General features: G+C 41.1%; 1 protein-coding gene across 1 annotated transcript in view; it reads right to left on the reverse strand.

Annotated features, from left to right (window-relative positions):
- LOC103178117 (A disintegrin and metalloproteinase with thrombospondin motifs 19) overlaps window positions 1-25,539 on the reverse strand; it is a 197,640-nt gene that overhangs the window by 94,311 nt on the left and 77,790 nt on the right. The window contains 2 exon segments of the mRNA XM_042345176.1: window positions 7,848-7,988; window positions 17,367-17,472. Of these exon segments, the coding sequence (XP_042201110.1) occupies window positions 7,848-7,988; window positions 17,367-17,472 (247 nt within the window).

The following is a 25,539-nucleotide window of genomic DNA, read 5'->3' on the forward strand; positions in this document are numbered from 1 at the left end:
AGTTTCAGGGTGTAGCAGGTGAAGTCTCAGCCACTGATGGTGGAACGGAGGGGACAAGGGGCAAACAGTTGGTCAGAACCAGCTGAGAGGAAACAGCTGGTGTTGGAATGAGGTGTAAGCAGGTCGGATAGGTAGGGAGGTGCGATGGCATGAAGGGATTTGAAAATCAGTGAGAGGATCTTGATATCGATCAGATCAGTAATTGGGAGCCAGTGGAGCCTGACAAGGAAATGGGGTGATGGGGGTACGGTGTTTCATATGGTAAGTATCCGGGCGGCAGTTTTCAATTAATTGAATTTTGTGCACGGAGGAGCTGGGGAGACCAGCGAGGAAGGCATTAGAAAAGTCCAGCCGGGAAGTGACAAACGCATGGACGAGGGTTTCAGCTGCGCTGGTTGTGAAGTACGGACGAGCAGGCAATGTGGCAGAGGTGGAAAAAAGCAGTATCTCAAATGCAAAATTTGGTAACTTTCACGTCTTTTCAAGTTCCTGGGGTGAAATTCAAGGTGGGGAGGGGAAAGATGACCGAAAGCACAGTCAAAGAGATAGGTCTTGAAAAAATATTTCTATTTCCCAATTATCTAAGCATCTCTTTCTTGAATCATTTATTTCAACTTCAATCTTCGACTTTAACTTGTCTACAATTCCCTTCACACCCTGGCACCTCCCTACCTCTCCGACCTGCTTACTCCCCACTCCACCATCCGCAGCCTCTGTTTGGCTCCGGCCTCCTGCTTGTCCCTTGTCCAGTTTGCTCCACTTTCAGCCACTACACCCCAAAACTTTGGGAATCTCTCCCTCAATCCTTCTGCTTTGCCTCCTCCTTCTCCATTTTCAGATCAATGTCTGAGACTTTCCTCTTTGGCCATGCTTACGGTCACCTCCCCTCTCCCCCGGCTCGGCATCAGTCTCCGCCACAAGCAAGCACTCCAAGATGATACACTGCGTGAAGGGTGCTATATAAATGCAAGTTGTTGTTGTTGAAACCGTCAGCAACCAGCAAGGCATGTCTTCATGAGTTTTTAAAAATGTTGATCGATGTAGGGCCTGTTCCTAAAACATTTCTTTAAGTTCTCGTCAAGACGATTTAGTATAAAAAAAAGGTTTCACACCGTTCTGCATGAGATTACCTTTCTTTGGACAATGTTCTATTCCAATAAAATAAAACCGAAGTAGCTTTGTACAATTTTTCCCAGTTTAAAGCATGACTTGTTTGTGATACATTGCATGGACAGCAAAAGACAGAAACAAAACCTCAATGCATCCAATAACTATTGCAGTCCAGCTGTGTGTCAGCACAGCTGGATACCCCTGCTTTTCTTATTGGATAGACTTGAGAAATATCTCACTGATGAAACCATCATAATTCGCACTTCCTTAATTGTACTTCATATGTTGTTGGTTACTGCTGCTACCAGAGCCAAAGGAGTATAATTGAGTTTTTGGAAAAGATTAAAGGGCACACAAAATGCTGTTGTTTTGGAGGAGACCCTACGCACGGTCGAAAAGGAAGGTTTTCAGGCGGGACTTGAAAAAGGGGAGAGAGGGGGAAAGGCAGAGGGATTGAGGGAGAGCGTTCCAGAGCTTTGGGATGTAGAGGTTGAAAGCGCAACCTCCAATGGTAGAGCTGAGGATACAAGGGACAAGCAGGAGGCCGGTGCCAGTCGAGGGGAGTGCTGGGTGGTGGTTTGTGGAGTGAGGAGGTTGGAGAGGTAGGGAGGTGCTATGGAATGAATAGATTTGAACATGAGTGTGAGGATCTTGCAGTCGATCCATTTGGTGATGGGGAGCCAGTGGGCCTGGCCAGAACGGGTGAGATGTGGGTACGGAGTTTGGTCCAAGTCAGTATGTGATCCGCAGAGTTCTGAATGAGCTGGATTTTTTGAATAGTGGCGATGAGGAGACCGGAGAGGAGTGCGTTTTGAGTAGTCCAGGTGGGAGGTGACAATCACTTGCACAAGGGTTTCGATTGCATTTGGGGTAAGGTACGGTCGGAGGCAGGCAATGTGGTGGAGGTGGAGAAAGACTGTCCTGGTCAGAGATCGGATGTGGGGGAGGAAGGTCAGCTGGGGGTCGAACCAGAAGTCTAGATTGTGCACTGTTTCAGTGAGTCTGAGGGAGAGCCCAGTCAGATTGAGGAGGTCAGATCCGTAGGAATGAAGACGTTGGCAGGAGCCAAAGAGTATGGCTTCCCTGTTATCTACATTCAGTTATAGGAAGTTTGCACTGATCCAGGCCCTGGTGTCTGCCAGACAAGCTGATACAATATCGGTGAACCTGGAGTCGATGTTGGAAGAGGCAAAGTAGATTTTGCTCTATCGTTGACTGGTTCAGACTGTACCTTTCACAGCCACCTCCACTTCATCTCCACACAGTTTCTCCTCCCCACACCATCTCTTGCGGCGTTCTGTCCTTGGTCCCCTCCTCTTCAACATCTACATGCCCCCTCTTGGTGACATGATCCGAAGACATGGGATCAACTTCCACATGTACGCGGATGACACCCAACTCTATCTCTCTGCCTCCACCCTCGACTCCAGGACCACTGTCAGACATCAAGTCCTGGATGAGAGCTAACTTTCTTCAGTTGAATGTCAACAAGACCGAGGCCTTTATGATTGGCTCCCGTCAGGGCCTCCAAACCTCAGGCGCTGACAGCACCATCATCCATGGTTCCACACTCCATCTTACTAAGCCAGCCTGGAAACTTGGGGTCTTCTTTGATCCTTAACTATTCTTTCTACCCCACATCTGTGTCATGATCCCCTCTACCTTCCTCCACCTCCGCAACATAGTCCGGCTCTGCCACTGTCTCACACCGCAGGCCACCGAAACCCTCATACATGCTTTCATTACATTGATCCTTGACTATGCAAACTCCTTGCTTGTCGGCCTTCTCAACGCCTCCCTCCATAGGCTGCAGATCATCCAGAGCTCTGCAGCCCATTTTCTCTCCGTGACCCTCTATCAGACCAATCCTCGCCCGACTCCACTGGCTTCCCATCACTCAGAGGATACAGTTCAAGATCCTGCTCCTCACCTTCAAAGCCCTCCACGGTCTTGCTCCCCCCTACCTCTCCAACCTCCTAATCCCCTACCACTCTGTTTGGTCCCTCCGTTCAGCGGGCTCCAGGCTGCTTCATATCCCCCGCCTTGCTCGTCCCACTATCGATGGGTGGGCCTTCCGCCACTCTGCACCCACCCTTTGGAACTCCATACCACATTCCCTCCATCTCGTCCCCTCCCTCGCCACCTTCAAGACCCACCTCAAGACCCTCCTCTTTGATCGTGCTTTCGATCTCCCTGCTTTCCCCCCCGCCCTCCCCACCCTCAGCTCGGGTCCGTAACTCTGTCTGTCCAGCACCTTGGGACGTCCTCCTGACGTGAAAGGCGCTATACAAGTGTAATTTTGTTGTTGTTTTATGAGGTCTCATAGTGTCAATGTATCTGATATTGGCTGTGGTGGTCAAGCTCATCAATGATACAAAATCATATACAATATATGGTGGCCATGGGGCTCATTTGTAGCATGGTTACATGGTTGTTTTGACAATAACTTTGTGAATTGGTGCTAGTCTTATTATAAACACTGAGGGTGGATTATTACCGCCAAGCCCATGCTCAGGAGAGGTCCATTCATTGGCTATACAGGAAATCTGGAAATTTCCCAAGCACCGTGATTAAGCGCTCTGGGACGCTACCAAGCATGAGGGATGCTAAATAAATGCAAGCTGCTGTTGCTGTTATGATTGGTTGCCAAAGGCTTCCCATGAATCTGTGCCCTTATTTTATCTCATGATCCTGAGCCCTTTCAGGGAGCTAGTCCACTACTGGGCCCATTACTTATGGGGAGCACACGAAAATGGGGGCCCACAAATCTTTTTGCCGTCAGGTCCCCCCCACCCCCACCACCGTTCCTGGCTGCAGAAAATGTTGCAGTCGAATTGCTTTTAACAGACCTTTAAGATAATGAGTAGTAACTGAGCTGTGGCAGAAGGCAAAGAGAGTTTGTCCTGTCCAATCCTTGTCTCATGGGGGAAGAACAATGATTTTAAAATTGGTTTGGTTTTATATTCTTGTGACTAACTTCTAGGAAACTCACATTCCTGGTAGTATTCTCTCGGATTGAATTGTTAATCAGTGATAGAATGTAAGTGTTTGTTAGCTGTATTGCTGAATACTAAGAACTAGGTTCAGACTGCCCACATTTGTTCTGCCTAAGCTCATAGCCTGATTCTCAGTACAAGAATGTCATTAATTTGGCACTAAATTGGCAAGTTCAGTCAAGGGCCTTAGGATGGCTGAAGTAGGAAATGGAAATGTTACACTACTGAAGTAGATTCTTCTGAATGCAGGGCTGGGACAGCATAAAGACAGCTTCACTTTGCATGTATCAAATCCATGCTGTAGCTGACCTGGGAGTCTAGTTCAATGATGTCAGTGGAAGACATGAAAAGTGCTATGTCAAATGCAAGGATTATTATAATGCTGTCGGTTAATGGTGGAAGGTGCTTCACTCAGCAACACTAAATTGGCTTACCTTAATGTACACTAAATGAGAAAATATTTGTTCAAGTACAAAATGTCCAGTTTGTGTCCAGTTTTCCAGATCATGGAAAATGCGTATCATCTTGTTGGCAATTAATAAGTCTGCAAGTATAGCAAGTGTGAATTTGATATTTTGTCTATGCATCTTGGAGAGATTTAGTCAAAATGACTTAATGCACATGGTTCAGGGGTGCCTGTGTTATATTTGTAATCACTTTGTACCAGAAATGGAGAAAACTTGGGCACTCATAAGCCCATAGAGCTCAGCAAGTTTAAAGTCTCCTCTCATCTCCGGGATATCTCTTTAGCCAGACCCATTCTATTTACCTTCACTGTTCTGTACTGTATTGAGATTGTTCATTGGATAAAATTTGCAAGAATCAAACTGTTTCATAATCAGTGAATCAAGCACATACCTGGGTATGTCAGAGAACAACCCTATAGAACTCAACTCCTAGGAGGTATGAGGTGATTTCTGTGAAGGTAGATTGTGACCAAAGAAGGCTTCTGGCATCCTGAAGTATATCAGCACTGACCAACATCTGAGCAGAGTTCCATTGGGTTGGTATGGGTATGTGTGCATTTGCTTTACCTTTCATTTGTCCAAATTTACCAACTGCCTCCTACAGAGGAAAATTAAGAGTGTTCTGTACTACTCAAAGTATCTCAATGCAGGTTACATCTGGGCTTGGACTGGTATTGCAGAGTGAAATGGTGTGTTCATATTTTGACAGAGATCTGAAAAAATTGTCTGCTATGCTATCTTATTACTTGGTGGTATATTACTGTGTCCATAATAGTTTCAAATAACATATCTTTTAAACGCAGAATTGGGTTGGAATTCTCTCAATTGAATAACGATGGTGTTGATTTTGGCAGTTTTCAGCTGTTTCTTCCAACTAAAGCAGACATGTGCTCCCTAACAATTTCTTACTATTTATTAAGCGTCCTGTTTTTGTTATAATGTTCTCTTATGCTGCCACTAATCACTATGAAGTCTTCAAAAGAGTGAAGCGCTCCAAGACAAATGTAAGTCATTAAGCACTTCACTAAAGGTTTAAAAAAATTTGGGGAAAATTTCTGATCAGAGTTATATACATCACCTTTAAGAATGTCGATTACAACAACAACAAAAGTTCATTTGTATAGCACCTTTCACGCCGGGAGGACGTCCCAAGGAGCTGGACAGACCGAGTTATGGACTCGAGCTGAGGATCGGGCGGGGGGGGGGGGGGGGGTGGGTGGAGAGAGGGCAGGAAGGGAAACAGGGAGATTGAGAGCATGGTCGAAGAGGAGGAGGGTCTTGAGGTGGATCTTCAAAGTGGCGAAGGAGGGGGCGAGACGGAGAGATTGCAGGATGGAGTTTCAGAGGGTGGGTGCAGAATGGCGGAAGGCCCTCCTGCCGATAGTGGGGTGAGCAAAGCGGGGGATGTGAAGCAGGCCGGAGCCCGTTGAGCGTAGGAGCGAATAGGGTGATAGGGAGTTAGAAGGTCGGAGAGGTAGGGGGGAGCAAGACCATGGAGGGCTTTGAAGGTGTGGAACAGGATCTTGAACTGTAACCTCTGTGTGATGGGAAGCCAGTGGAGTTGGGCAAGGATGGGGGTGATAGGGTCGTGGAGCCTAGTGCGGGAAAGGACACGGGCTGCAGAGTTCTGGATGATCTGCAGTCTGTGGAGGAAGGAGTCGGGGAAGCCGACAAGCGGTGAGTTTACATAGTTGAGCCTCGATGTAATGAAGGCGTGTATGAGGGTGTCGGCGACCTGTGGTGTGAGACAGTGGTGGAGCCGCGTGACGTTGTGGAGGTGGGGGAAGGCAGAGCGGGTCATGACGCAGATGTGGAGCAGAAAGGATGGTTGAGGGTCAAACAAGATCCCAAGGTTCCGGACTGGCTAAGCAAGGTGGAGTGTGCAACCATGGATGGTGATACTATCAGCACCTGAGGCGAAAAGGTACTGATAGGAGCCAATCAGAAGGGCCTCGGTCTTGTTGACGTTCAACTGAAGAAAGTTAGCTCTCATCCAGGAATTGATGTCTAACAGACATTCAGTCAGGACAGCAGTGTTCCTGGAGTTAAGGGTAGAGGCAGAGAGGTAGAGTTGGGTATCATCCACATACATGTGGAAGTTGACTCCATGTCTATGGATCATGTCACCAAGAAGGAGCATATAGATGCTGAAGAGGAGGGGACCAAGGACAGAGACCTGAGGAACGCTGCACAAGATGGTCCGGGCTAGAGGAGAAGCTGTTTGAGGAGATGAAGTACAGGCGGTGTGAGAGGTACAATCTGAACCAATCAAAGACAGCGCTGTGGAGGTTGAGGTGAGAGGAGAGGTGGTGGATGAGGATAGAGTGGTTGACAGTGTTGAAAGCAGCAGAGAGGTCAAGGAGGATGAGGAGGCAGAGGGAGCCGTGGTCGCAGATGGACAGAATGTAATTTATCACTTTGACCAGGGCAGTTTCTGTGCTGTGGGCGGCATGGAAGCCCGATTGGAGGGGTTTGAGAAGAGAGTGGTGGAAGAGGAAGGAGCGAAGCTGAGAAGTAACAATTCATTCCAGGATATTGGAGAGGAAGGGGAGGTTGGAGATGCGGCGGTAGTTAGGGAGTAGAGAAGCGTCAAGGGAGGGTTTTTTAAGGATAAGAGTGATGACAGCGGTTTTTAAAGGAGTAGGAACAGTACCAGAGGACAGGGAAAGGTTAACGATGTCTCATAGGTAGCAACACCTATAAGGACAGCATTTTCCTTATATGGGGTGAAATGGGGTGTGACCTTGGTGGACTGTAAAGCCAAACATAAAAAAATACAACAAAATCAATGCAAATTAAAACTCTATGCCAAGAAGACAATGCATTGCATATTTTCAAATGGATGAAAGCCAATCCTCCTGTTAAGAATGTGTGCTAGATTGCAAGGGGCACAATGTATAGATATTTTGCAACAGAACTTTTCCAGTAAAGGCAATTATACAGCAAATAGATCTTTAACCTAACATAACATAACCTAACAACATAATGCACCAGCACATTCAGGGCAACAGCACTATGATGCAGTGGTTTGGGTCCATCAGCTCAGAACCCCTTTCATTGAAAAAAGCATATAAAAAGCCATATTCGTTCCAGGATATTGGAGAGGAAGGGGAGGTTGCCACCGACAGCACTTCGTGAGATTTGTTTACACGCCACCAATGTCACTTCCTTTGTGAACCATTCAAGGTTGGAAGCCAAAGATATTAAATACTGAAATGGAACATCTATGTCCACTCTGATTTTAGTGCCAATCGATAATTTAATGCTTATATACCTGAGAAATCGTTCAAGGTCATCTCTGCTGCACCGGGACCATGATACGTCTCCCAGATTCTGTCCTTTAATCCACTCCCCAGACATGATGTGCAGGCCATTTGCGCAGGGTGGATGATCATTGTCGTGATTCATTCCCATACTGAATGTAAAGGAAAAAAAAGGTTGATTTTACTGGTAGATAAAACATTCAGTCAAAATTAATACAGCTGATATAATTGAAAGTATTTATTACAGTGACGCAAGGATGAAACTTTCTTTTGCTTCAGATGAGTTGGTTAAATTCTTATTAAAAGGGTTTTAGGCAGATTAACAGCAAAATTGATATTGTATTGATATTTATTCTTGATGTTTTCACTATAGCTGTGACAATGTTGCAAATAGGTAAAGCAAACAATGTAAGCCTTGTTTAATTGTACCATTCTATGTGCACCACCTACTGGTGATCCCCAAAGAATGAGGCAGAGGCAAGAAGCTTGTACATTTTCAAATGGATGAAAATTGTGTGTTCACTTCACAAGATTAGTTTGGATGAAGAAGGTCCTTCGGCTCATCCAATCTCATCCTTCCAGAACACCCAAACACCCAATTTACTGTTCCCCCATCACAGCTTTTTAAATAAATGCAGTGTTTTTTGGCTTCTACTATCTTTCCTGGTGACCTGTTCCAGTCGTTGATTACAGTCTGAGTGAAAAAAATTGGTTGGATTATGGATGAAAGTTGATATCCTATTGTCACTTATGGTACCAGCTACATTTCCTCCACATTTATATTAATCACTTCAAAAAGGAGCATGAAACAAACCATTTTGTGCATCAATTATGTTTCTTCCATAGAGTGGGTTCAAAATGCCCAATTACAGACTGAAAAATGCCCTGATGGAATGCTCTGCAACTTTTCTTCTTCACTCCCAAAGATAGTTGAGCAAAACTCCACAGTTACATTGACTTATATCTCTTATTGAAGTCTGCTTCTCACTGGTCTGAACTGAACCACAGCCTAGATACTATTTATTTCGGCCTTGATGCACTAGATATCGGTGCGACGTCAATACATTCGAAAAGCCAAACTTGTCGGCTTGTTCTTTCCTGATCTACTGCACACATGAACAATAAATAACAAGTATTGTGTCATCAATAAGTGGACAAAGACCACCTATGAGTGTCTGTTTTTGAAAGAAATTTTTTTTTATGAGCACCAGCAAAAGATAGAAGGAGATTTTCACACATTACTATGACTGCTACTTGCAAATATGAATACTTCTCAAGTTCAAAAGAATTAGTTGCCAAATATGATGTTTCAAATAATTTCATTAAATTTCACACCAAAGTATGCAAAATGTTAACCGACGATTAACTTGTGCTTTTTATAAACACTTTACAATTCAGTGCACTGCAAATTTGGCACATTGAAGGCAATAATAGAACAGTAGTTAGTGTGCATTTTGAGCTAAATAGCACATTAAAATTCCACGTCAAGACTTCCCACTGTACTTTAGAATGCAGTGAAACCACCCTGGCCTTCATATCTCAACCTTTATGCCAAGCCTCTTACATTGTCTGATCAGAGCCAGCTTTTAAAAAGCCTTTTTGAAAACATTTTAAGCATTAGGTAGCTCACAGCTGCACTAGTTTAAAGCCAGGCCCACTTACCATTCATTTATATAGAAACCGTGGTGTGGGGTGGGGCAATACTCTGCTTAGTGTAAAAATGGGGTATATGCTTATATCACTATCAACAATCTGAGAACCAGATGACTGAATGTATTCGATAACAAAATATGCAGTCACTACAGTTCACAGTGAATCTATGAAGTGCTTAGACGCATCCCCCGACATAAAAAGCACTACGTCAATTGCAAGGATTGTTATTATTATTATAATCACCTTTTTGGGTTTGGGGCAGAAATTAAGGAGTAAAGTATCACAAGTGTTGCTGCTAGTTTACTGCAATGATTCTGGAGTCAATTACCGGCTGGTCAATAAATTTGCTACAATTAAAACTTACTGCAATACATCCCAAGTGACGATTGACTTTATCTATTGCTGATCTTCAAAATGATTACAATGGATTTGCATGTTTTGATAATTCTAGGAAGGGCGATGCTGTGTGACAGAGCAACCAGCCAGGGACAGTGGAAAGGTATGGAAGAAGACTTCTCCCATGATAAGAGAGGCATGAGACGAAGCAACGCTTAGCTAAGATAGACCACTTCTCAGAGCACTCTGCCTAGCTCTTAATAAGTAGCGGGCTCTAAAAAGTGCTCTGTCCAGCTACTTCTGGATGATTGTCAGAAACACTGCCTTGTGGAAAAAGGTTGAAAAACAACATTTTTTCCATGGCAACCTCTGTACGACACACAGACTCGCAAGACTTCAGCTCAGATGAGATATCAGGTCCAAGCTAAAGTATTATGCACTTAGCATGATACACCAGGGTTTTAATGGAGAAAAAATGGTTTATGTCTGAGGCACTTGTACCAGGGGACTTACCTCTTTTCCCATAGATTTTTAGACCCCATTGGAATAATTTATGTTAAACAATTACGGGTGTGTAAAAAAAATCTAATCCCTTTTCAAGCACAGCAAGATCCCAATGCAGGTCAAGCTTGTGGCATGCAAGACCTGTGCAAACAGTCCTCCTTTCCCAGCATGGTCCTTCAGGACAGTGTCCAGGCTAAAGTTGGTGTCCACCATGACCCTGAGGTAACAATAAGAGTCAACAATTGGGATTGATGCCCCTTGTATTTTCCCATCAATTCCCTCTTCCCTTGGACCATGCAGAACCATAATTCCGCAGTTGAGGGCACCCACCACTATGTTCCACCAGTTGGCCCAGCGATCAAGATGTATTCCTTACATTTAATTTAATGACATTCACTTCTGAAGGACGTCTCAAACCATTTCACAAGATAGACTGTAATCAGTTGTGACTGTATTTTTGTATGGAAAATCTTATTGCACTCTGAATTCAGTTCGGGACTATTAACTGAACTCTTGCAAGTCAAGACCAAAAGTTAAACACACAACCTTCACCACAACAAAGCTAAACATCCAGATTTGCTCTGCAAGATTCTTTTAAAGCTTTATTCCACTTCTCTTCAACATTCTGCCTGTGTGCTGCATGCACGTTATTATGCAACAAGAAACATATGTATTTATTTCCCTCCATTGCTCCCAGTCTTTAAAATATTACAATACTGAGTAATGCAAAACACAAAAAAAAGGTTGACAGACCTTAAATTACTTCTCAATATAGGCTGGCATCTCCTTAAACTCAACAGATTTTCAACCACATTGTTTTAAACTGGTAAGCCAAGACAGGCATCGTTATTTCAAACATTTATTCATCTCAGAAATACATTTTGTATGAGCAATTCCTCATAAATTAGTAATGTTTTACTGTGCCTACAAACCAAACTCAGCTGGGAAATACTGTTTCCTAGGTAACTGAAAGCCATATTGTGCCATTTGGCAGCACTGTGTTTTGAAGCATAGAACTGTGAAGTATGGAGCGAGGTAATAGCTGAAGTATAGAGCCCCACAGATGCTTTAGTAAGCAGATTTTAAAATGGAGTCAAGGAGAATGCCATATATCTGCACACCAACTATCCACATGTCCGTTGAATGTGGCACTGGGCTGGCAAGGTACCAGCAAAACAATCCAGTTGTAAGTATACAACAAGGTTACTAGGGCCTATGTCAGCCTGGCTCCAGTGATAGCATTCTCATCCTCTGAGTCAGAAAGTGATAAGATCAAGTGCCACGTTCAGGATTATGAACTCATATAGCTTAGGCTGCATGACTCATATAGCCATTGCGGTGCTGGAGTGTGCTGCATTGGTGGAGGTGCCGTTCTTTGGATGAAAAGTTAAACCAAGGTCCAGTCTGCTTGTTCAGGTGGACATTAAAGATCCCATGGCACTGTTCGAAAAGAGAAGAAAGTTTCTCCTGGTATCCTGGCCACCAATTCGCCATTCACTTCATGGTTCTTTGTGGAACATTGCTGTGTGCAAACTGGTTGCAATGTTAGCCTGTAAATACACAGTCACTGCACTTTACAGTAATTTTTGTGAAGCGCTTTAAGATGGCTCAATGACATAATGAGGTGCTATATCCAAACGCAAATCTGGCTGTTGTATTTGCCTACGAAACCTTTACACTCTTCAGTGTTCCTGTGAAGTACTTTGAGATGTTCTCCTAATATGAAAGGTGCTATATCAAATGCAAGAATTACTATTATTATAACCACATGTGTATACGTGCAAAATATTTTTTTTATCAGTGACACAGAGGTAACTGCTTATTTAGCAGTATATTGTGTATGGTTAGACATGGAGCAAAATGGTGAGTGAGTCAAAGAATGAAAAGGTCAGGTACACAGTGAGACGCAGAAAGCAAAAGAAAGTTATGCAGCAAGGCAAAGGGATATGGAAAGTTGTGAGACTCTGGGAGAGAGAGAGAGAGAACAATCCTTAGAGAGAGATAAAGAAAAAGTTAGAGGGTCAGAGAGAATGGCAGAGGAAGGGATGGGACTAAGTAAGGCGATAGTCACAATGTAATTCCTGATGGAAGAAGTTTTGGGTTAGCACAGAGACCAATATGTATTTTGTGTGATGTCCAAGTAACCACATTGTTGCTCCCTCTTCTCAACAACCATCGGCCTACTGCACATCCCTTGCTCCACCATCAGCGGTCAGGCTCTCTGGTACTCTACACTGGAGGGCCTTCAGCTCACTTCTTCCCTCACCTGTTTCAAGCACCGTCTCACAACCTTCCTCTTTGACCGTGCTTTCAGCCATCTTTTCTCCCCTTAGCCCACATTCTCAGTCCCACTCCAGTTCAAGTAGAAATCTTACACTGTTCGTCCCCTTAAGAAATCCTCCCAATGTGAAAGCCACCATATAAATGTAAATATGGATTTTGCATTGTACAGAAGCCAAACATTAGTTGTGCAATATAATCTACCAATACTAAATGGTATACAGAATTTTCTTGATTTAAAATAGATCACAGTGAATCTGAGTGTTCCCATCTAAGCTCTGCATTGCCTCAGGTAAATATTTTTCTGCAGGATATGTAATGCCTATTATGCCTATTAAGCCTATTCTCCAATACTTGAGAAAGGAGTCTCATTGCTTCGGGACGTCCTCCCAATGTGAAAGGTATTCTATAATTGCAATTTGTTGTTGATATTCTCTGGGTGTTCTGACCAACAATCCCCCCAAAAAATTGTTCATTCGCTTCATGGCTGTGTGAGGGACTTTGCTGAGCATAATTTGGATGCTGGGATTGTCCACAAAAAACACAGTCACTACACTCTAGAGCACATTCTGTGAATGGCTTTGAGACATTTCAATGATGTGATTACGATTATCAAATGCAAGTTTATCAATGTTATTCAACTGATGTGAATACTACAACCTCAATGCAAACCTGTTTAGATTATTTAGTAGGAGCAAAACAAATAATGAAAGATATCAAAATAACTGAAAAAAATGACTATATGTAATTGGTGCACTCGAGGAGCAGATAAAAGTTTCATCATTTATACATTTAAGGTCAGAAGGTAACATGTTCTTGAGGTGCCTCGAAAAGAAGAAGTAGTGCATTGTTCCATTTCTGTCTCCAGCGATGAGCTACTTTCATGTGTTCTCAAAGTAGCCCTTGGTATCCAGCTGACATTGCTTTCAATGTTCCCCTACACAGCAATTTGCATTTTCCTGAGCTTTTAAGTCCATTACCATGCTTTTGATACTCTCACAGATTTCTGCATTGTCTTGACTGGTTGCCTTTTTTATGCTCCAAGCACTTGGTTTTGTTTTTTTCAAAATGGTTTGACTCTGCTCCAAAGAATGATTTGTTCCAGTTATCAAATCCCACCTTTGCAGCAAGGACTTTAGCTTTGCTAAAATGTGACCATGTGCTGTTTTTTAGACCACATGTTACATCATGCTTCATTATAAAGTAGGTTGGGTTACAGCGTGACTAGGGTATGGAACCCAACATTTACCTAGCAAAATGTCCAAAATGCACACAGAAAGCCAGCCTGATCTCTTCAATACCGGTTGTTTTCACACAAATTAAAAAACAATATATATTAAAATGCACCAATATATACCAATATGCACCAATCGTATACCAAAAGAAGCAATATTATTTGCACTTGACAGGTGAAGGTGGTGGCACTGTATGTGCTGAGGTGTTAAGAAACCCAATAATAATGACAACATTAAAGCAACAATATGCATCCACCAGCAATAATCTATATTTTATAAAATGTTGGAGTGAAGGAGTGAACACTTATGAATTAGCATCGTCTATCACAGTAGAATAATCTTTATATGCAAACTCTGCGATCCAGAACTGCTGAAAGATCAGCTGGGATTGGAAGATAAAGTACTGTGGTTGAACAGAACATCAGAAAAAGTAATTATATTTGTAACTCGCACACTCCTCTTGTGACTTAGACTAAATCTCTAGTTTAATGCACCAGTTGCAAACAAACCCATTTGTCTTGATGATTGATCGCAACACACTATGTTCAGCAGAGGTGGCCCAGTTAGCTCAGCGCATGAATAAGTGACTTCAAGACAGAGGATCGTACATTAGTTTCAGAGCTGTCTGCCACACAAAACCACTCACCTGTTTAGGTGATTTTCACCAGTTCTCAACCAGGCCACTACATGGAGCAGTGGGTGAAAACAAGTTGTTACTTAAGGGAGAAGAAGAAAGGGTGAAAAGTGAAAGTGATTATTCAACTAACTCCATTCGATTTCTCCCATACTGACCAAGAACAACACCTTTTATACAGGATGTGGCTGTCCAGGATGTGAATGAAGAACATATGCTGCAAACAACATGTATTCAGATCGACAAACCTGATATTTCTATTTAGGATTTTACACATTCCAGTCCTAACAGATATAGAAATGCTGACCTGACAAGTCATTTTTTTGTAGTTTGTTTTGGCCATTAATTTAAACAGAATAAGAAGACCTTTTTTGTTTATTTATGTCCATAGTGTGGACTACCATCCAACAACAGTGTGTTGGTTTGCAAATAAATTCAGGAAAAAAATCCCGAACAAATCACCATTCTGAATGCCAACAGTGCCTGTTTGGCTTTCACTTCCATTTTGTCGGACATTTCGGGCTACTTATTGGCCGAGAAATGGCCTGAAAGTAAAATGCTGTCATGATGTTGAGTTGGTTTTGGGGTTGGGGATTTCTTTTGTGACATTTTATCAAACATGTTAAAGGATTCTGCAATTTTAGTTGCAAAGTTCAAATCTGTGGGGTAGCTACTGGTTTACAAAAGTCACATTTTAGTCCAACGTCAGTACAACTTGTCCTGGATGCTTGCTGGCCTATTGATCATCTTTGTTATTCTAACATTTTGTTCCAAACCACCTTAAACAACCAACTCTTCATATGTTCTAATAGAAATGACTAATAGAAATTTGCTATGAAAATAAATTGCTGCTTTGACTGCATTGAATTTTAAGATTCAAATCATAATAATAATAATAATCCTTGCATTTGATATAACGCTTTTCACGTCGGGAGGACATCCCAAAGCGCTTCACAGAACACACTGTAAAGTGAATTGACTGTATATTTGTGGGCGAACGCGGCAGCCAATTGCGCACAGCAATGTCCCACAAACAGTCGTAGATTGAAAATGACCAATTTATTATTGTTTTTGGTTTTGGAGGGATTATTATTAGGCGTGTGGGGTAAGGAAACTTGCCCAAGGTTTCGCCCTGCCTGGAATTGAACTCAGGTCTCTCGCTTGCAAAGCGAGTGCTCTAACCACTGAGCTACAGGACTCCACAAAGCAGCACTGCTTAAAATTATGCACAAAAAGGAATTGAATTTTAATGCAATTCACCGTTTAATGTCTAATTAAATAATTCCAAGATCAGAAACAATTTCATCTTAAATTGCATTTTATTTTAGTTGCATGAAGCATTTCACCTGATCAAAAAGCATATGCTCAGCTCAGGTACAAACTGTGTTTTCGCTTTTAATGAGACACTGCGTGGGCTTTATCTCACAAAATTTTGTTTAGAAAGCAAGTTGAGCACTCAATACCATTACATCTAATTCTTCTCAATTCGCTAACTTCAGTGATATAAGTTTTCCATGACAGCATTTTTCCCCCTAGGTTTAATTGACCTCAACAATAACCTTAGCACAAAATCTGTAATTTTGTCACAGCTGAATTTTACTATTATACTTGCCAAGACATGACAAAACTTTTTCTGGTTTCTTTGGCAAGCTGACAAATAGGCAAGAAGTCATCCAGAACTTCTGCCTGTTCATTATGTCATCTGAGCACATGTACCTAAATAGATAAATTGTTTTAAGGTTTGCTATGACTAATAATTATACCATGCAACTGAACTATAAAAATAATGTATTAGGATACAGATAAATCTTCTTCCTGTTAAAGGTAATTCAATGTTCTGTGTCCAAAGCCTTTTTCACTAACGTGGATTTGCGTAGGGTTTTACATGAAAGACTTTGCAAAATGTATTAAACATGTCTGGTTCAATTACACTAAGAAAATTAGATCACACTGAAGTATGAATCCAGAAGATTTAATTAAAATAGCTTAAAGAGCTCAATGGCCTTTTCCTCTTTTAAATTCCATTATGTCCTTCTTTTAACCTGTGCATTTTGAATCACATTTAACCCAAGAATAAATATTGGTTTAGCAGAAGCGAGGGAAGATTGTCTCTCCATGAAGTTCAACTTCAAATGTAGTTTTAATGTGTATGTGTGTCAAGCTAGCTCAGTCGGTAACTCTCTCACCTCTGAGTCAGAAGATTGTGGGTTCAAGCCCCTTGTCAGGACGTAGAACTCATATAATCTAAGTTGACACACCAATGTAGTGCTGTTGTGTACTGCAGTGTTGGAGGTGTCGTGCTTTGAATGGGATATTAAACTGAGGTTTCATCTGCCTGTTCAGGTGGATGTTAAAGATCCTATGGCACTATTCGAAAAGAGAACAGAGTTTCTTCCAGTGTTCTGGCCAACAATCCTTCAAATAAAATTAGTCATTCATGCCGTGGCTGTGTGTGGGACAGTACAAATTGGCTGCCACGTTCGCCCACAAAACACACACACTCCACTTTACAATATATCCTGTGAAGCGATTTGGGATGTCCTCCTGACATGAAAGGCGCTATATCAAATGTAAGGATTTAAAAAATAGATATATCTCGGTCAAGAAAAGAAATAATATTGTCTAATTTATTGAATTTCTTCACAAGATTTTACAATAATGAATTCCATTTGAATTTCCATTAATCAGCAAGCAATCTGTTTCATAAGTAGATTGCATTGGAATGGAGTATCTATGGATTGGCAATGGCTAACATTCAGTTACAGGAAGAAGTTCCAATTTGAGTTTCCTTATCAAAGAATCCCATTAAAGAATCATGTTAAGAAATGCACCAATTAGACCCCGCTATTGTATTTAACTAGTTGCATGGTTATTAGATTGTTACTTACTTGTGACCCATTTCATGAGCAATCGTAAAGGCCAGATTGAGTCCATTGTCTTCAGCAAGCACACACTTTCTTTTTTCACTGCACATCCCACTAAGATACGCTATACCTGCCAAAGGAAAAAAATAGAGAAGCAAAATAAAAATAGCATCTTATCAACACGCTCGGCTGAATAAAAAAAAATTAAATGTCTGGTTACCATTAAAATGAGTCACTAACCACCCAGTGCCAGAAGTACTTGAATTCTCAAACCTGCTTGTGAGAAACCTTCTGATCTGCTGGATGCTTCGTTCAAACTATCTCTCTCAATCAATGTTGTCTCATTGAGGAGCCCGTAACCCCAGGAGACACAAATATAAGATAGTGACTAGGGGATCTAAAAGAGAATTTAGGAGGAACTATTCCACGCAGAGTTTAATGCGATTGTGGAATTCACTGCCTGAAGTGGTGGTTGAAACAGATAGTAAAGATTCAAGAGGAAGCTAGACCTTCACATGAGGGAGAGAGGAACAGAAGAGTGTGGGAGGGAGGGAGTACGAAATGGGTGAAGGCTCGTGTGGAATATAAACACTGGCATGGACTGGTTGGGTCAAATGGCCTGTTTCTATGCTGAATAGAATAGAATAGAAATTCTTTGCAATTCTTTGCAAGTCTAAATCAGAGAAAACTGTGCCTATCCACAAGAAAGCCTGTGCCAATTACAGACTACTTTTCCTATTAACAATTTTGTTAAATTCATGAATATGAAACTGTTGCAAAAATCTCAACTTGTGCTGTCCAGTTGACAGTTTAGTTACAGAGAATATCAGTTTCCCATCTAACATTTACTTTACGATAGACTGCTCTAACAGGTTCTTTCCCGCTTTACTGGGGAGTCAGTGGACAAAACATAGTTTGTATTCTGACCACTTTAAGCCATTCAAGTGCTTATCCAACGCCAATGCGTCACAATCCCAATTCTTAATTCATTCCATTAGGATGCTCTTCCTCAAAGTCCTAGAATTGTGATTTCTTTTGAAAAGAGAATATAAGAAAATAATTGCAGCTCAGTACAGGATGAAAGAAGGCAGTGTTTATTTTCTCAGTGGGATAGCTGCCAAAATGATCTTTTCACCACTCATATGAGATGTAAGACGGTGTTTGGGCAACCACCCTGCCAGCAGATTCAGTCGTGAGGGGCTTATGAAAAGTTTCATGTCTGAGTGCACAAAGATGGCTACAGTTCTCAACGAGTAGGTATTTTCTACATCTAGAAAATATTCATTGGAGAGGAATGACAGTCTGAAATCTAAACAGTACAGGAGATGTCTTTGTAGAGTTCCAAATTCAGCCTTTTCAAGTTCACTTGAAAGCTCGACTATTCTTGTTATTAAGTAGGAATTATTCTTGTTCGGATGCCAGTTCTCCTTCTGTACTGATAGAGAGCTTTCATAAGCCAGTCTTCCAGATAGTGTAGATTAGGATCTCAGAAATGGACAGGTAAAGAGGCTTGGAATTCTAATTTGGACCAAATGCTGAAAGTAATTATAAATGTACAAAATATATGATTCTCTTCTTTGGGCAATGGAAACAGAACCTCAGAAACCCCGAGGCTGCATCTCTATCTTGCCTGGTATACCTGGAGTGGTAATGCCACACCAAGGCTGTGGGTCCACCATCGGTGGCCGGGCCTTCAGCCTCTCTGCCCCCACCCTATGGGACTCCATCACCACAGTCTCTTCATGTCGCTCCTCCCTTGCCTCCTTCAAGCTGTGTCTCGAGAACCTTCTCTTCGACCGAGCTTCAAGCCACCCTCCTACCTTCCCTGCCCTCCAGTCTCCCTGATCCCGACCCCCCGCTCGGGTCCAAATCCCTGACTATCCAGTGCCTCGGGACATCCTCCCGACTTGAAAGACGCTATACGAATGTAATTTGCATTGTATTGTAAATTTAATATTCACCAATGAACCGTTTGTGTGAACTGGCTCCTGGTCTCACAATAGCTTCAGTAAGCTATTGCTTCATTATTTCCAAAGGAAATTTCAAAAATTTTAACAAATATGCAATCTGTATTAGGAAGATGTGGTTGTAGTTACCATTGTTATCCTTAAACCTGCTTTTTCTCTTCAAATTGGTTATGACTTTATTTTAAGGGAAACAACTTTTATGGAAGCCTGATTATCGTTCAGAAGTGACAGTCATGCTCTGTTGCTCCAATCACATACCAATGGATAAATGTATATAATAATAATCCTTGCATTTGATGAATTATGAGTTAATGGCACAAATAGAGATAAATGGGTACGATCTAGTAGCCATTACTGAGACGTGGTTACAGGGAGACCAAGGTTGGGATCTAAACATTCCAGGGTACCTGACATATAAGAAAGATAGCAATATTAAGCTCTGTTAATAAAGGATGAGATAAAAACAGTAGAGAGGAAGGATCTTAAGTCAGAAAATCAGGATGTAGAATCAATATGGGTGGAGCTAAGAAACAACAAGGGGGCAGAAAACACCAGTGTGAGTAGATTATAAACCCCGTAGATTATAAACACCTACAACCACATCTTCCTAACAGCAGTTACAGTATTGGGCAGAGTACTAATCAGGAAATTAGAGGAGCATGTAACAAGGGGAATACACTAATAGTGGGTGATTTTAATCTTCATATAGACTGGGAAAACCAAATTGGCAAAGGTAAATTAGTGGATGAGTTTATAGAATGTATTAGAGATAGTTTTCTAGAACAGTATGCTGAGGAACCAACCAGGGAACAGGCTATCCTAGATCTTGTATTGTGTAACGAAGCAGGGCTAATCAGTAATCTTTAAGTTAAGGCTCCTCTAGGGCAGAATGACCATAACATGATGGAATTTAATATTAAGTTTGAGAGTGATGTAGTTAAATCCGAAACAAGGGTCTTAAATAAAGCCAACTTTGCAGGTATGAGGGACAATTTGGCTAAAATAGACTGGGAAAGTAGATTAAAGGATATGACCGTAGACAAGCAATGGCAAACGTTCAAAGATATATTAGATAATTCCCAGCGAACGCATATTCCCTTGAGAAATAAAAATTCCACAGGAAAAGTGCTTCAACCATGGCTAACTAGTGAAGTTAAGGAAAGTATAAAATTAAAAGATGAGGCCTATAATATTGCCAAAAAGAGCTGTAAACTTGAGAATTGGGAGGGCTTTAGAGATCAGCAAAAGATAACCAAGAAACTGATTAAGATGGAGAAAATGGAATATGAGAGTAAACTAGCTAGAGATATAAAGACTTTTATAAAAGAGCTTTTATAAGTATATAAAGAGGAAGAGATTAACAAAAGTAAATGTGGGTCCCTTACAGGCAGAGACAGGAGAAATTATAATGGGGAATAAAGAAATGGCAGTCACTAAACAAATACTTTGCTTCTGTCTTCACGTTGGAAGATACTAAAAATGGATATCAGAAGTAATGGGGAACCAAGAGACTAATGTTAATGAGGAACTTAAAGAAATTAATATCAATAAAGTAATAGTACTAGATAAATTGATGGGACTAAAAACTGCTAAATCCCCTGGACCTGATGGCTTCCATCCTAGGGTTTTAAAAGAGGTGGCTGCAGAGATAGTGGATGCATTGGTTTTGATCTTCACAGAATTCCCTGGACTCTGGAATGGTTCCCGTTGATTGGAAGATAGCAAACGTAATGCCGCTATTTAACAAGGGTGGGGAACTATAGACCAATTAGCCTGACATCGGTGGTAGGGAAATTCTAGAGTCTATAATTAGGGACGTCGTCATGGGGCACTTAGAAAGGAATAATATGATTAGCAGAGTAAACACGGTTTTATGAAATCCCTTCTTAGGGGAAATCATGTATAACAAATCTTTTGGAGTTTTTTGAAGATGTAACTAGCTGGTTAGATGGGGGGAACCAGTGGATATAGTGCACTTGGATTTTCAGAAGGAGGGCAACCAAAATGATTGAGGGAATGGAGGGTCTGGACTATGAGGAGCGACTAAGTAAATTGGGCTTGTTCGTGCTGGAAAACAGAAGATTGAGAGGCAACATGATTGCTGTCTTTAAGATTCTAAAGGGGTTAGACAATATAGATCATGACAGGCTGTTTCAACTTGTCGAGAATAGTAATACCAGAGGACACGGCCTGCGATTGAAGGAGGTAAATTCAGAACGAATCTACGCGAACACTATTTCAGTGAGCAAATAGTAAACCTGTGGAACAGGCTCCCTAGGAAGACGGTTGAAGCAGGAAGTGTTGATTCTTTCAAACACAGATTAGATAGTTTTCTTTTAGGAGATAACATTATGGGATCCAGTACTTAGGTAGTTTGGGACATATGTACATGTGAACGCCTGGAAGGTGTAAGGCGAATTAGATGGACCTTGGTCTTTTTTCGCCTAGCATTTCTAATGTTCTTATATTCTTATGTTTTTATAATAATAATAATAATAGTAATAATAATGATCCTTGCATTTGGTACAGTGCCTTTCACTTCAGCAGAACATCCCAAAGCGCTTCACAGGATTTATTGTGAAGTGGAGATTCTGTAAATTTGTAGGTGAATGCGGCAGCCCAACTGCACACAGCACTGTCCCACAAACAGCCATGAAATGAATCACCTGCTTTATTTAGGGGGATTGTTGGCTATGATACCAGGAGAAACTTCCTTCTCTTTTTGTATAGTCCCATGGTACCTTTAACATCCACCTGAACAGGCAGATGGGACCTTGGTTTCAAGTCTCATTGAAAGACAGCATGTCCAACAATGCAACTTACCCCAGGACTGCGCTGGAGTGTCAGCCTAGACTATGTGTGTTCACGTCCTGATGCCCCACAAGCCACAACCTTCTGACTCAGAGGCTAGAGTGTTACCACTGAGCCAGTTTGACACACAGATGTATGGACTTTCAGCTTGATTTAATTATAAAATAAATAAAATAATTATTGCATTTAATATAAGACCTTATCATTTCGTTGAGACAACTCAAAGAGCTTCACTTAATATATTGTAAAGTGAATTGACTGGGTATTTTGTGGGCGAAATGCAGCAGGAAATTGTGTACAGCAGTGTCCCACAAACAGTCGTTGATTGATGATATCTTTTGTTATATATATATATATATATACTTTTAAGCATGATGATGGATTTTCAGAAACCTGGGAGACCCCCAAAAAGTAATTGTTAGTCTACCAGAACAGAGAAAGAACCGAATATAGCAACTGGAGAAAGTGCTGATCACTAAGGGACTATGCATTGTTTTGACTCCAAAAGCTTTAAAACAACCAATCCCCTTCTTGTCCCAACTGCTGGCATATCAATCCTATCCACAGTATATTACATAAGGAATAAGAATAACCAATGCAGTAGAGTGCTCTAAGGCAGAAAATATTGCTGTATCTGAAGAGAAATCCTGTACATTGTATTTTAGTTATTTGTCTTACAATTAACAAAAAAAAACAATAACAGAAAACCAATTATATCTTCAGCACAGATGCATTAACAGGAAAGGCAGTCCAGCAATAAAGCAGAGCAGCCAGTGGTCCTGCGGCAATGTGATTCCTTCTAAAGCTAAAAGGTTAACTGGCTTAAATGAATCAGTAACACCAAACCCTCTTGAAGGCGGCACAGTCTTCATGAGAAAGTGTTTGGCAAACTGTTTTCTTCTTGGATACAGAAAACAGCCATGTGTCACGCTGATATGTTTCATTGAAAAAAGACTTGCCAAATGATTTTTTTAATGAAAATAGTACACTTTTAAAATTCAATATAATGTTGAGGTCTGTTTTTGATTCTGATTTTTCATCTGTTGTTTTAAAATAACCAGCAAAACCACAGGAACTACCACTTATTTGCATGAATTTTTCTTTGGGAAATATTTAGCTTTTCTTAGCTTCAATAGCAGTACTAAGGTATATGAGATGTGCGATATTCTGCAATGTATAACTGTCCATTATGACAGCCAAGAAACACAGACACATCCCTTTTCTGCAAGGTCACCCCATTACTCTGTAGTGTTTTGGGTCCATAAAATTAGACTCCATGTTATAATGGATTTGCAAGAAACAAAACAGCCACCATTATTATTTGCACGTTTTGACACTGACATCGTGTCTGGCTTCTGGCGTGGACTGGCCAAGAAGTCAGCTGGTCATGTGTGACTGCTCTTGCTTTTCTATCGCTAGAAATGCTCACGAGATTGGTTGTGGCTAACCAACTGGTTTCCTGTGCGCTGCCAGTCCATGCCAGAGGTCGGAAATGTACCACAGACCTACGGGATAAAAATGAGCTTCTAACCACCATTTACGGGACACACGATTTGCAAGCGAACCCACACTCTAGCGGTTCTAAAGGATTGCTCTATGTAATGCAAGGGAAAAAGATACACTACATGCTAACTTGTGCATCACCAAATAGGGAAATGGACATATACTGATAGTTTGCCATTGGAATTTCAAAGATTCAATGCAGCTACTGGATAGGCCAAGAAAATTTATGCAATCTTCCCTGAGACAATTAGATAGAGCCGACATAATTATTTTATTCTTTTCTTTGGATTCTAAAATGAAGTTTTCAGAAACTGGAAGTCTAATTTTTGTGCCTGGCTGGAAGCTGTTCTGTGACAGAAGCTGTCGCTAACACGTTTTCTTGAGGTATCATAAAACAATGGTGATCCTGGCTCTAGTAAAAGTCATTTTGCAGCCAGAATTTTGCTTTCTGAACCTTTAACAAGACCCTATTTTAAGCAAAGTGTCAGACTCTACCATCTTTTTTGAGATTTTCACATTTCTAAAATTGATTTGTTACCAAACGGCACAATTTCAGTTGCGACCCTTTTGATTTGAGTTGCGACTTGCAGTTTGCATTTTTGACCCCCATAATTTATTAAACTAAAAGTTCTTTGAAGCAGAAGGAAAATGTACTGTGACATGGACTCACAGACACACATTTCCTTTGCTGCTGTGGATTTGGCCACAGATGACAATCACTCAACACTAGTTGCCATGACAAGGGGGAATTAACACTGAAGGTCTGGAATTCTACCTAGTCTTAGTTTGGTTAATTTAATTAATTAAAGCTAATTTGGTTTTAAAATTTAAGATGGCTCAGAATTCTGGAAAATCCTTAAACTCAGTCTTGATTTGGAATCTAGTTTTCCATAGTTCTTAAAAAGAAAACAACTTTCAAATTAAGACCAAATTTAGGAATTTTCCACTATTTCTACACTCACTTAAATTTCAATGCAAAATTGTCTTATGGACAAAGACTATGTATTTGGGGCTTCTGTTGCCATACTAATAATGTGATACACACAGTGCATAGTAGACATGTGCAGAAGGAACACATACATTGGCATTCTCTGATGGGAAACCTGAGTCTATTCATTTAGTGGATGAAACCCAAGTTGGCTCAATTAAGTCAGCTTCAGTTTGGCCCACATCTGTATACAGCTGTGATTCAGAATATTCAGAATACTACTGAAGTGTTTATTTATTCCAACTAGTATTATTCCTGGCCAGTCAAAAATCCTGTAATCCTGCAAAGTTTGAATCTGCAGATTGTCATAGAAAGACCCAATTATTGCCTAGTCCTCATGCCCGATTTTGCTTTGCTTTATTAGGAATTCTTATTGCATTATATTCAAGCAAAAGAGTGCCATTCCACAAAATATTGCCATCATTTTGCAAAAGTAAAATTAATATCTTATTGCTTCATGCTTAGTGAACACAGTTGAGGTCCAACATGAAAGACACATCAAACACTAGCTACTGGACATAAATCAACTGCTACTACAAGCAAGCTGGTTTTCATTCTATTTGAAGATTATTTATTTCACATGTAAAGAATAGAAGTGGTCACAGCACCCAGCTGTTGTTGCTTAGGTCTTACATTGTCAAATGCAGCAAATGGGAGATTTTTGTTCTATACATGCATGTGCACTGTGACTTCCTGCTGCTTATTGACACTCTTGAAAGATATCCAAGCTAAAGCTCTGCACAAAGACGTACAATCAGTCTTTTGTTGTTGTAGAATTCATTCCAACCTTCCACGCCCCCTCCCCACTTCCTTACCCTGCTCCTTAAAAAAAACTACAAGGCAAATACTTAAGCCATACTACACTTCACTGCTGTCATTTTCTAAGTCAAATGCTAAGTTGTTGCCTGGTCCCGAGTTCATCTCTTTA

This window comes from Callorhinchus milii, unplaced genomic scaffold (genome assembly GCF_018977255.1).
Source record: "Callorhinchus milii isolate IMCB2004 unplaced genomic scaffold, IMCB_Cmil_1.0 Scaffold32, whole genome shotgun sequence".
NCBI classification, from domain to species: Eukaryota; Metazoa; Chordata; class Chondrichthyes; order Chimaeriformes; family Callorhinchidae; genus Callorhinchus; species Callorhinchus milii.